We start from the raw sequence: 13,305 nt of genomic DNA on the forward strand, positions 1-13,305 counted from the left end.
TGTGTTTTGCATATGTATATTATATATGTATGTATGTATTATGTATGTATGTACATGTGTATTACACATGTATGTACGTGTGTATTATATATGTATGTATGAACATATGTATGTATGTGTGTTTTGCATATGTATATTATATATGTATGTATGTATTATGTATGTATGTACATGTGTATTACACATGTATGTACGTGTGTATTATATATGTACTAGCAGGGATACCCGTGTTCCCACAGGAATCCCGTGGATGACGGCGGGTCTGAAGGAGTATATGTCACAGTTGATTGTAAAATTGTAGAGGCTGCCACACATACACTGAAGCGCACACGCACACACACGCACACACACACACTTTTCATGGTGTGGATACAATATTCACAACATAGAAATCAAACCCGATCGTGTTTATACACCGCACAGCGTTTAATATTCACAACATAGAAATCAAACCCGATCGTGTTTATACACCGCACAGCGTTTAATATTCGCAACATAGAAATCAAACCCGATCGTGTTTATACACCGCACAGCATTTAATAGCGAACGTAGTGAGCTTCATACTCAACGCGTGCACATGAGAGAATAGTAAACAACAATAACAACAACATAATACCCTGGCAATTTGGAATCCGTGTCGTCGGCTATGACCCTTTTGCTTCCGGTTTTTGTCATGGGTAATGATGCGTCCCTGGAGATAAAGGCATCGTTGGAGACATGAAAGACCCAAATATCAGACATGGTGTATATTTCCTCTACTGATTTTAATTAAGATAACTCCCGCATCATCAAAAAATAATTTTTTATCGTGATTTACATTATTTGATCGCTGATCCCGAATCCAGGCCGAAGTGACGTAAAAACGTTATACAGTAACAATAAAAATGTTTTTTTTATAACCATGGTTATAACAATAATGAACAAAGAAAATGTTAATAAAATATGACTTACAGATGATTATTATATCATTATACGGTATAATATACATAGGGTCATTTTTGCAAGTGTGTCGAATGCCTAACTCATAATTCGGAAACCGGGAAGTCGGAAGTCATTGTCTTCAATTGACTGTAGTATTAATTTCTCATTCTCAAGCAAATTCCATTGGTCCCATGTCAATCGGCTGAACTTGAAAAATTAACGTTATGAAATCAGGTGATGACGTCATAATTCGGAAACCGGAAGTCGGAAGTACAATTCTTTAACATCGGGACACTCCCGGGTACATGTTCTGTCAGCATGTCAAGTTTGGTGAGGATCAGTCCAGTTCTTTTCACGTGCATAGGTCACAGAGAAACACACACACAGACACACTTTCAAATATATATATATATATATATATATATATATATATATATATATATAAATATATATATATATATATATATATATATATATATATATATATATATATATATATATATATATATATATATATATATATATATATATATATAGATGTACGTGTGTATTATGCCTGTATGTATGTATGTACATGTGTATTATGTATGTGTGTATTATGTATGTAGTAGAGATACCCGTGCGCATGCACAGGATAGCAGTACAACATAGCTGGTAGCAAACGACAGACCGTACACGGGGAATGACAAAAATACACATTGTGCAAAATGCAAGTGGTACTATGGAACGCCAAGACTTCCCAAACATTGTCGGCATGTCCGCTAAGTGCCACAGCAATTTCATAGGGAAAGTGTGACGGAGAGCCGAGTTTTTAGTGTGCAAGCTTGGTATTATATTACAGATGTGCATGTGTATTATATATGTATTGCATATGTATGTATTATATATGTATGTACATATGTGTGCATTACATATGTATGTATGTATGTGTGTGTGTCTTCTTCTTCTCTCGGCTGCTCCCGTTAGAGGTCGCCACAGCGGATCATCCGTATGATCCACAGTGATTTGGCACACGTTTTACGCCGGATGCCCTTCCTGACGCAACCCTGGTCGCCTCTTACGACACAGGGATCTGGTACACCTATTTTAACCGTGGTATACACCAGCCCAGTACACTGGTACTCATTTCGCCGACCTCGGAAGGATGACAGGCTGAGTCAACCCCCTGGTGTATTAATTCAGTGGCCCAACGGGGCTTGAACTCAGGACCTTTTGGATCCCAAGCCGCTGGCCTAACCACTGCGCCAACACCAGGCTATGTGTATGTATGTGTGTATTATATATGTATGTACATGTGTATTATATATGTATGTACATGTGTATTTTGTCTGTATGTATGTATGTGTGTATTACATATGTAGTATTGTTGTGGGCCAGGGTTCGGCAGCGATAAACGACCACCAGGGGAGCAGTAGGGTCGTCTCCACCGAACACCCCAGAATTTAGGTCGTGACTCTTGTACAAGTCCGAAAGGTCATGGGTCCCTTCGCGGACTGTGGCCACCAATATATTGATGGCGTGGGGTAGGGTTAATTGCCTAATTTCAATATACCAAAGTACTCACGTCGTCAAATTACGGGGAAGTCACACCCTCGACGGACTCTGTCGAACCGGGTCGCTCTGGCGACCTCGGTCCGGTGTAACCAAGTGGAATTACCAGAGTCCGTCGGTCCAAACAACAACTTACGGCACACGGCCTCCCTAATTCTCAATACGCAAAGTGCTAAACCAATAAAAGAAAGTGACAGACAACGAGCTCGTACATTGAACAACTAGGGGGGTTTATTTATAATGGGGCAGGGGAGCACAGAGAGCAGAGTTATCAATCATGACTATAAGAAATGCAATTTACAATGTACAAGGCACTTAAACAGTTTCTACTTACAGGACGACGGACACGGACACGGACACGGACACGCACGCACGCACGCACACGCACACGCACACACGAAATGGACCCCGTCGGATCTTTATTTTGGCCTTTCAGCTCGGAGGGAAGGCGAGCTGAGGGCAAGAGCCTACACTTGCACCTGACTGCCTCGTGCGGTCTGATCGAGCTTGTCCGGTGGTGGAACTCGAACCCACCGCCACAACGCAGCACCAAGCACCAGGGACGAGGGAAGGAGCGACGGACGCCAGCCAGCACGAAGCGGACGAGGCGAGAGATGATGAGGCGACTGTCGATCAAGCCTGAAAAAGCTTCCCCTGATCCGTCGACACCAGGCGAGGCAGATCCAGACCGCCAGACCGAACGTGCCGATGACTCCGCCTCCCTTTAGGTCAGAGGGATTTCGTTTGTCACCACTCGCCTCCTGATTGGACGGTTGCATCGCGCGATTCACTGGCCATCCCGCATTGGACAGGCCCACGGTAGGCGGGGCAATTCCCACCTTTCTGGGGCGGAGTCGGAGCTGAGGCGATTGTAGCTCCGCCTACCTCTTCACCTCAGGCCACGTGCGTAATGGCGACGGTGGAGCGAGGCGACGGTCCGCTGTTGTTGTTGTTGTAGTTTATAAAAAAACCTAACTAAAAAAATTAACCCGCAGCGCACACATGAAATTCCCTTTGGACACAGGGGATGGATTCTAACTATAAACACATACTTATCGAAATAACTGAACTGCGGGGGCTGCTGACTGTCTGTGTGTACAAAGCTTCCAAATTCGTAACAGTATGTATTTTGTATGTTTGATGTATGTACGTGTGTAGTATGTGTGTATTATGTGTTATGACATATTAGGTGATGGCCCCATTGGCCCATATTTGTACATTTGACTTATTTAAACATTCATCAATTGCATTAACCAGGTGTCAGGATTCAAACCATTGGCCTGGTTGCTTCAAATTGTGTTTCCAAGCTTTTGCCCTCGTTTTACAATTTGCTGTAGGATGTGTTAAAATGTAATATCAACAAGCCAGCCATGGCCTTGCCAGAGAGCAGCGTCTGCAGGCTGTTATGAATTCCAGTGGAGTGTCAACAAGTCTTGGAGATCTACAAAGGATTTGCTCCTGTTTATGAATATGTGCCGGCGCTTTCTCGCTGTCTGAAGCGTGAGATGTGCTGTGTCACGTGATTGGGTTTTCGTATATCATGCCTCGCCCGCTAGGGGTGGTAAGACTGTGCTTCTGGTCGCGCAATAAAGCGGAGTAGATGGCGGCCCGCGTGATTCTTGCGTCCCACCGCACCTAGTACACACTAGTTGGCTGACGAGGATGGGTGCATACGGACTTATGCCCGTTTTCGACGGGGACGACTTCGAATCGTTTTCAGAGCAATTGGAATGCTATTTCCACACGAACGATGTGGTTGACGAGAGCAAGCAGAAGTCAATCTTGCTCGCTTCGCTTTCGCCGGAGCATTATCGGCTGCTGGGTGATTTAGTGGCACCGAACAGGCCCCGGGATGACGGGCTGGCGTTTCGGGACATTGTGGAGAAAATGAAAGCACACATGGCGGTTGAGCAGACTCGCGGGGATGTTCGAGCCATCACCGGCCACGCGGGGTCGCGAGCGCCCCGGGACGCGCGCACGACCTTTGATGCGGGTCGGACGTCGCCGCGCGGCCACGCGTGCGGCGGGGTGACACCGCGGACATGCTTGGGATGTGGAGGTCGACACCTGCGCCGTGCATGCCCGTATAAAAGCAACGTGTGTTTGAATTGTCACAAGGTGGGTCATTTGGCGCGTGTGTGCCGTGGGGCGTCGGCCACCGTTAAAGTCGTGGACGGCGATGTGCGACGCGACTTGGGGCGGAACCAGCAGCCGTTGTTGAGCCTGGGTTCAGTTGGCCCGACGACGGCGCGCCCGATGACGGTGGAGGTCGAAGTGAACGAAACGCCGATCACGTTCCAGGTCGATACAGGAGCAGCGGTGTCGCTCATCGGCGAATAGACCGCGCGTAGACTCAACGGCTTGAAGCTTATCAAGTCAAACCTCGCGCTGTTCACGTACACCCGCGAGAAGATAACACCAGTCGGGATGGCAGACGTGTCTGTGCGGTACCAAGGCCAGGTCGCCACGCTTCGGGTATATGTCGTACGGGGGAGGGGCCGTCTCTCCTCAGCCGAGATTGGATGACCCGCATCAGGCTAGACTGGGCCGCAGTTCACCTTGTGCAACCCGTGCCGGGCCAGTGGGAAGATCAGTTGGAGGAGATTCTTCAAAGACATCAAGGGTTGTTTAGAGACGACCTTGGAAAACTCAAGGGCATGGAGGCGAAACTCTTCTTGAAGGAGGGGGTGGTTCCTCGGTTTTGTAAACCGCGTCCGGTGCCGTATGCCCTGCGGGACAAGGTCAAGGGTGAACTGGATAGGCTGGATGCCTGTGGAGTGATCGAACGGGTGTCGTGCTCGGATTGGGCCACCCCGGTTGTCACGGTGCTGAAACGGAATGGGGACGTCCGATTGTGCGGGGACTTCAAATCCACGGTTAACCCGGGGCTCAGCGTGGAGCAATATCCATTGCCGTCAATCGATGAAATATATGCGCGATAGGCGGGGAGTCGATACTTCACGAAGCTAGACCTGCGTGATGCATATTTTCACCTGCCGATGGATCCCGGGAGTATCGAGCTTTTAACAATCAACACGTGTCAAGGACTCTATCGATATACCCGGCTCTGTTTTGGGATTGCTTCGGCCCCAGCTTTGTGGCAGAAAGCTATGGATCAGGTTTGCATTGGCCTGCCCGCTCAGACCTACCTGGACGATGTACTCATTGCGGGGAAAACGGCGGACGAGCATCTGGCGAACATTGCCCGAGTGCTGACGAAGCTAGAAGCGTGTGGCCTGCGCTTAAACAGGGACAAGTGCACGTTCTTCAAGCAGCGCTTGGAATACCTCGGGCACATCATCACGCCGGAGGGGCTGTTGAAAGGTCCTCGGAAGGTGGAGGCGATTCAGTGCATGCCACCGCCTCGCGACAAGACGCAGCTGCGCTCGTTCATTGGTATGGCCCAGTATTACCAAAGGTTCGTGCGCGGGCTCAGCTCACAACTTGCGCCGTTAACGCGGTTGCTCAAGAAGGACGAGCGCTGGGTTTGGGGGCCTGCACACCAGGCGTCGTTCGACCGCGTCAAGTGGCTGCTCACAGAGGATACGGTCCTCGTGCACTACGAGCCTGCGCGTCCGCTCCTATTGGCATGCGACAGCTCTGCATATGGCATCGGGGCAGTGCTCTCCCACAGGATGGACGATGGTTCCGAGCGGCCTGTTTGTTTTGCATCCCGGACCCTGTCCACAGCAGAGCGCGGATATGCCCAGATCGATATGCGGGAGGCTCTCAGCATCGTCTGGGGTGTGTGGAGGTTTCATCAATATCTGCTGGGATGGCATTTCATTTTACAGACGGATCACAAACCGCTTCAATTCATCCTGAGACCTGAACGCGGGGTGCCGGTGGTAGCAGCCGCGCGAATACAGCGGTGGTGTCTGTTTCTGGGTGCTTACGATTATGATATTCAGTTCCGAAGCACCGAGAAGCATGCTAACTGCGACGGGCTCTCACGCTTGCCGTGTGCGGAGCGTCCAGCTGCGTCTGAGCTGGGCGACCGGGTCGATGTGTTTGCGCTGGACCAGGTCCAAAGCGGGCCGGTCACGGCCAGGCAGGTCGCGGTGGAGTCGGCTCGTGATCCGGTGCTTGCCCGTGTCGTCCAGGCGATTTCTACGGGGAATTGGAGCGATCTGCCTTCGACACCAGCATTTCGACCTTTCACGTCACGCGCAGCGGAGCTGTCGTTGGTCCAACGGTGCATAATGTGGGGAATGAGGACATGTGATTCCACCGAGGTTCAGGCAGCGGTGTTTGGAAGAACTGCATGTCAGTCACCTGGGCATCGTGAAGACCAAGAGTCTTGCTCGTAGCCTGTTGTGGTGGCCGCGGTTGGACAAAGACATTGAGCAATTGGTTACGCGTTGCACCACGTGCCAGACAGATGCTGATAACCCGCGTCGAGCTTCGAGTCTCTGGCCTGTGCCAGACCGAGCTTGGCAGAGGGTCCATGTAGATTTTGCGGGACCGGTTAATGGCAGGATGTTTTTGATTGTGATTGATGCATTCTCGAAATGGCCGGAGGTGGTAGTAATGCAGGATACTTCAGCAAGCATTACGGTAGAGAAGCTGCGGACGATCTTTGCTAATAAAGGGTTGCCGGAGATCCTGGTCTCTGATAATGGTCCGCAGTTCATCGCGGGTGTATTTGATGAGTTTATGCGCCAGAATGGTATTCGACATCTAAGGTCCGCACCGTATCATCCTGAGACGAATGGCCAAGCTGAGTCGTTTGTCAAGATGTTGAAGCGGGCTTTGCGCAGGTGGGGTGTTGCACCTGTGCAGACGGTGGTCGATGTTTTTTTGCGCCATTACAGGAACGCAGTTCATCCTGTCACGGGTGACTCGCCTGCCATTCATCTCTATGGACGGGCTTTGCGGTCCAGGCTAGATTTGCTGCGACCTGGAGGGTCGGGGAGTGGGGCAATGTCGCGTCCGACGCGGCTGCGCAGCTTCGAGGTGGGGCAGCGGGTGATGGTGCGCGATTATTTCCACAGTTCCAAGTGGGTGCCGGCGGTGGTCTCTGGGGTGCTGGGGCCGGCGAATTGCATGGTGCGGACTGATGGTGGGGATGTGTGGAAGCGGCACGTGGACCAGATGCATGATCGCTGTTCAGCGTCACCCCCCCCCCCACACCTCCCCGAGCCGAACGTTGCGGGGCCCCCACCGGTAGTCTCGCCGGCACCTGACGTTGTATGGCCGGGACTGGCTGGGCCGGCGTCGAGGGGGTCTTCGCCTGATGCCGTCCTACCCGGGGACGTCGAGCGGGCTGGGCAGTCGGGGGTAGCTGGTGTTGCGGAAAGTGCGAGTCCGGCTAGGGTGTCACCTCGACCGAGCCGGGAGGCGTATGAGCCTGGACTGTCTGGTGCGCTGCCCGTCCGAGGCGGGTCAGGGTGCGGCCGCGGTACTTGGAGGATTATGAGTGTTGATGGGTTTCTGATGGTCATGTTGTGATTATCCGTTCGTTATGTGACGGGTCATTTTACGGGGGGAGGAGTATACTGTGTCACGTGATTGGGTTTTCGTATATCATGCCTCGCCCGCTAGGGGTGGCAGGACTGTGCTTCTGGTCGCACAATAAAGCGGAGTAGATGGTGGCCCGCGTGCTTCTTGCGTCCCACCGCACCTAGTACACACCTAGTACACAGTTAAATTGTAATATCAACAAGCCAGCCATGGCCTTGCCACAGAACAGCATCTGCAGGCTGTTATGAATTCCAGTGGAGTGTCAACAAGTCTTGGAGAACTACAAAGGATTTGCTCCTGTTTATGAATATGTGCCGGTGCTTTCTCGCTGTCTGAAGCGTGAGAAAGGAGCTGTTTACTGCTAATTCTCCCCGAGGGCCGCAGGGAGGGGGAAAAGCCCACTTGCATCTTTGTTTCTTTCTTTCCTTGCTTTTCTCCGCCTAGGAATAGGTTTTATATCTGAAACCTTTGGAGTGTAACCTTTAGCGTGGTACAGGTTCTGACTGCTGTGGTTGGTCCCTGTGCCACCTCCGCTTGCAAGTGTGCTGTACAACTTCAATAAACCGTATGTTCGAGAGTCCTCAGTTGACTCCCCTCAATTCTTGGCCAGGATTGGTGAGGGTCATCATCACATTATGTATGTGTGTAATATGGAATAGGCAAAGCCGAGAAGCGAATGTAGAATTCTTCTTACATTCGCTTCTGACTACCTATAACGTGTTCACAACTGTATACTTGCCAACTTTACCGTGGTACATGCAAGCGCCGCACAGCTGATGATTTTGACGCAATTTCCGGTTACTTCAGCCTGGATTCGGGATCAGCGATCAAATAATGTAAATCACGATTAGCGATCAAATAATGTAAATCACGATTCCATGTCAGGTCAGGTTCGATCTGTGACCTGCTACAGGTACCATGTAAACCTGTACTAACCTGTTCCATGGTCGGGTTGTCGGCGACTAAACCGTCTCCCCCACCAGGTTTTCTGGTGAGGGGGGTGTTTGGATATGGACACCCAGCAGGATTAAAAACAAAACCTGTCAAAGGGCGGAGGAGCTCCTTGTGAGCCAACGGCCATCCATATCTAGTGCCCAACTGTGTCTGCAGACGTCCTCCTGCAGTTGGGTTACTTCTTATTAGGAGGTTGGTGGCAGGATTTGCACTCCAGCCACCGTAAAACCCTTCATTCCGCAAAACGCAAAAAAAATCTGAAAACCCACTCCGTGGGAGTACCTCCTGTGCAGCTTCCCTTCGCAGGGCAGCTCACCGGATGATGGGATTGGGGCAAAGCCTTCGGGACCCCCAATCTTTGATAGGAGGGAAACCACGGGGTAACATCCCTGGGTCAGATTGCAGGAGAGTGTGTCGGAGTGGTGCTGAGGTGTCGTCCACCAGACGGCGGTCTCCTCGGGTTAACCTGAGGCGGTCCCTTCGGGTGGGTGCCTGGAATGTCTTATCCCTAAGAGAGGATGATCACCTGTCTCTGTTATCATCTGAGCTCAAGCGTTTGGACATCGGGATTGGAGCTCTCTCTGAGGTTCGGAGACCGGATTGCGGCGAGATAATGGTGGGTGGTTACACCTACTATTGGTCTGGTCGCTCTGATGGTTACCATACCCAAGGAGTTGCTGTAGCTGTGTCCAATAAGCTGACCCCAATGATAATTGAGGTAACACCGGTCAAAGGGGCGTATGATGAGATTAAGGATTCGTCACTCCTTAGGTGTCATTTCCCTGGTCTCTGTTTATGCTCCGACTGAGGCGAGTGATCTCACCGTGAAGGATGCATTCTACGCCACGCTCGAGTCTGTGGTTGCTTGGTTGATCAGTGGTTGATCAGCTTGGTTAACAGCTTGGTTGATCAGTGCCCCAGACGAGATACACTTCTAGTCTTGGGGGATTTCAATGCATCGACTGGAACTGATAGGGATGGTTATGAGGTGTGTGTTGGTCCCCATTGGTCAGGAACTATGAACCAGAATAGCACTAAGTTCCTTGACTTTGCAAGAAGTCATGGACTGAGGGTGGCTGGTTCATGGTTTCAGCACCCACAAGCTCATCGCTGGACTTGGTATTCCAACGCTGGCGGTGTGGCAAAGGAGATTGACCATGTCCTCATTGACGGTCGTTGGAGGATGATCCAGAACTGCAGGGTCTACCGGATTGCTCAGTTCCTCAATACTGACCACAGGCTTGTTGTAGCAACTCCAAAGCTGCACCTTAAATCCTGGAGAATGGTACCATCCCAGCCTAGGCTGGATGTTGCCAAGCTCAGGGATGAGAGAGTAGCTGAGGAGTTTGCGAACAGGCTGAGTGGACACTTGGGGGGTCTGGGTGCTTTGGGGGGTCCTGAAGAGTTGTGGAGCGCCTTTAAGACCACCGTCCTTGATGTTGCCGGTGGATGTCTTGGAACTCACCGCAGGGCAAAGAAGAATTTTGTCTTTCAAGGGACACTGGATACCATTGACCAGAGTCGCAGGGCCAGGCTGAATGGCAGAGCTGAGCTGTTCAGGGAGCTGAGGCGTAAAACTGTACGTGCACTGAGGGTGGACAAGGAGGCCTATGTGCGAGGAATCTGTGAGGGGGTAGAGCATCACCTGTGGACAGGTGATTCTCGTCCCGCTTACAGGGGAATTCGCGCATTACGTTCATCCAAGCCCATCCCTCGGAGCACTGCAGTTCGAGCAGAGAGTGGTAGGCTCTTGACAGAGGAGTCTGAAGTGAAGGCCCGCTGGGCCGGTTACTTTGAGCGGTTGTACCAGGCTGATCCCCCAGCTGTCGAGTTGGACGTCAAGGGTGTTACAATCCCTGTTGCTGACCCTCGAATCAACTGTGGTCCACCATCGCTTGTGGAAACACGGGCTGCGGTGAACCAGTTGAAACGGGGCAAAGCTCCAGAGATTTGTGGCATCCATGCCGAACTTCTCAAGGCTGGTGGAAATGCTGCACTCGTGTCGTTGCATGCAGTTTTGTGCTCTGCCTGGAACACAGGCATCATCCCAACTGACTGGAAGAGGGGCATTGTTGTCCCTCTCTCGAAAGGGAAGGGTGATCGCCAAGACTGCAACAACTACTGAGGGTTGACGCTGCTCTCAGTGCCAGGCAAGGTCTTTGCTCGGATAATTCTCGATAGGGTTCGCCACCATCTGCTTGAGCACCAGCGTCCAGAGCAGTCAGGCTTTACACCAAAGAGGTCAACGATTGACCGTATCCTTGCTCTTCGTGTCCTCACCGAATGCAGACGAGAGTTTCGGCAGGGGCTGCTTGCAGCCTATGTTGATCTCTGTAAAGCGTTCGATTCAGTGAATCGGGAGGTCCTCTGGAGGATTCTTGGTCTTCGTGGGGTGCCACCAAAACTGATCGATCTGATGTCTGAACTCTACTCTGGTACTGAGAGTGCTGTGAAGTGTGGTGTTACCACCTCTGACTTATTTCCAGTTGTTACTGGAGTTCGTCAGGGATGTGTACTTGTCCCCACACTTTTCAGCACTTGTATGGACTGGATTTTAGGGAGGATGTCGGAGAGATCAAGTTGCGGTGCATCGTTTGGGAATGTCAAGATCTCGGACCTTGATTTTGCAGACGATGCAGTCATCGGAGTCTTTGCGGAGACTTTAGACATCCTTTTGGGGGCCCTCAAGTTGCTGAATGAGGAGTCGGAGCCGCTGGGATTACGGGTTTCTTGGGTCAAAACTAAGATCCAGGCTTTCGGTGACATCTTGGATGCTGCTGTCCTGTCTGTGTCTGTTTGTGGTGAGGATGTTGAGGTCGTGGAGAGATTCACTTACCTTGGCAGTGATATTCATGTCTCTGCTGGCTGCGAGTCAGAGGTCAATAGACGTCTGGGTCGGGCCTGGGGAGTCATGGATTCACTGGATCATGGGGTGTGGCGCTGCCGGTACCTGTGTGGGAGGACGAAAGTCCGAGTCTTCAGGTCCTTGGTGCTTCCAGTCTTGCTCTATGGGTGCGAGACTTGGACTCTGACCAAGGATCTGAGACGGAGACTTAATTCCTTTGGTACCAGGTCTCTTCGGAGAATCCTTGGCTATCGCTGGTCGGACTTTGTGTCCAACGAGCGATTGCTGAGAGAGACTCGGATGAGATTTGTTACCTGCATAGTCCGTGAGTGTCAGTTGCGGCTGTATGGACATGTGGCTCGTTTTCCTGATGCTGATCCTGCTCACCAGATTCTCTCAGCGAGGGAGTCTCATGAGTGGAGGAGGCCAGTGGGTCGACTGGGGATGGGGATGGGCCTGGGGGATGGCCAGACGGAGGCCCCTGGAGTACCGACGGAAAGTGGACGCAGCGACGCGCTGTTCTGGCACATGCTCTCATACCTGACCTGACGATTAAAAAATATTTTTTGATGATGTGGGAGATATCTTTATTTAAATTAACTTTGGGAAAAAAAGAGTTGAATAAATTAATAAATAAACGATCACTTCTAGTGAAGAATAAAATAAATTAAAAGTTCCGGAAAGAGTTTAAAAATCACTCCCGGTAATGTTAAATACAAAATAAACACTTCCTGTCATGAACAAAATCACTTTCGGAAGTATAAAATTAACTTTGGGAAAAAAATATTGAATAAATAAATAAACACTTCCGGTCATGATCTCCCGGCATGCATCATTCCCCATGAAAAAAATCGGAAACAAAAAAACCAGAAACAAAACAAAAACGGAAGCAAAATGGTCATAGCTAATGACACGGATTCGCAATTGTCAGGGTGTTGTGTTGTTTTCTGGTTTCCTATTCTCTCATGTGCACGCGTTAAGTAATATTCACAAGATAGAAATAAAACCCAATCGTGTTTATACACCGAACAGCGTTTAACAACAACCGGCAGCAAAAAGTCATCACCAGCGACACGGATTCCAAATAGCCAGGGCTATGTTGTTGTTGTTGTTGTTGTTGTTGTTGTTGTTGTTGTTGTTGTTGTTGTTGTTGTTGTTGTTGTTGTTGTTGTTGTTGTTGTTGTTGTTGTTGTTGTTGTTGTTGTTGTTGTTGTTGTTGTTGTTGTTGTTGTTGTTGTTGTTGTTGTTGTTGTTGTTGTTGTTGTTGTTGTTGTTGTTGTTGTTGTTGTTGTTGTTGTTGTTGTTGTTGTTTTTTTTTTTTTTTTTTTTTTTTTTTTTTGTTTCCTATTCTCTCACGTGCACGCGTTAAGTATTAAGCTCACTACGTTCGCTATTATGTATGTGTGTACGTGTGTAGTATGTACGTACGTATGTATTATCTATGTATGTGTGTACGTGTGTAGTATGTATGTGTGTATTATCTATGTATGTGTGTACGTATGTAGTATGTAGTATGTGTGTATGTACGTGTGTATTATCTATGTATGTGTGTACGTATGTAGTATGTGTGT

The 13,305-nt window shown here is 49.8% G+C and overlaps 1 protein-coding gene across 4 annotated transcripts in view; it reads right to left on the reverse strand.

Annotated features, from left to right (window-relative positions):
• The window catches only part of LOC147008455 (phosphoinositide 3-kinase adapter protein 1-like), a 128,160-nt gene that overhangs the window by 111,075 nt on the left and 3,780 nt on the right, over nucleotides 1-13,305 (reverse strand). For 2 of the 4 annotated variants that reach the window (XM_085864010.1, XM_085864008.1), the window contains exon 1: nucleotides 12,122-12,287. The exons of 1 other annotated variant lie outside the window; for it this stretch is intronic. In XM_085864010.1, coding sequence (XP_085720136.1) covers nucleotides 12,122-12,272 — 151 coding nt within the window. In that variant the 5' untranslated portion in view covers nucleotides 12,273-12,287. Of the gene's footprint in view, nucleotides 1-12,121; nucleotides 12,293-13,305 lie in introns of those variants that run through there. One more of the 4 variants, XM_085864012.1, reaches the window with a different exon arrangement.

This window comes from Eptatretus burgeri, chromosome 18, assembly GCF_056783735.1.
Source record: "Eptatretus burgeri isolate ZD-2024b chromosome 18, Ebu_testis_v1, whole genome shotgun sequence".
Classification (NCBI taxonomy): Eukaryota; Metazoa; Chordata; class Myxini; order Myxiniformes; family Myxinidae; genus Eptatretus; species Eptatretus burgeri.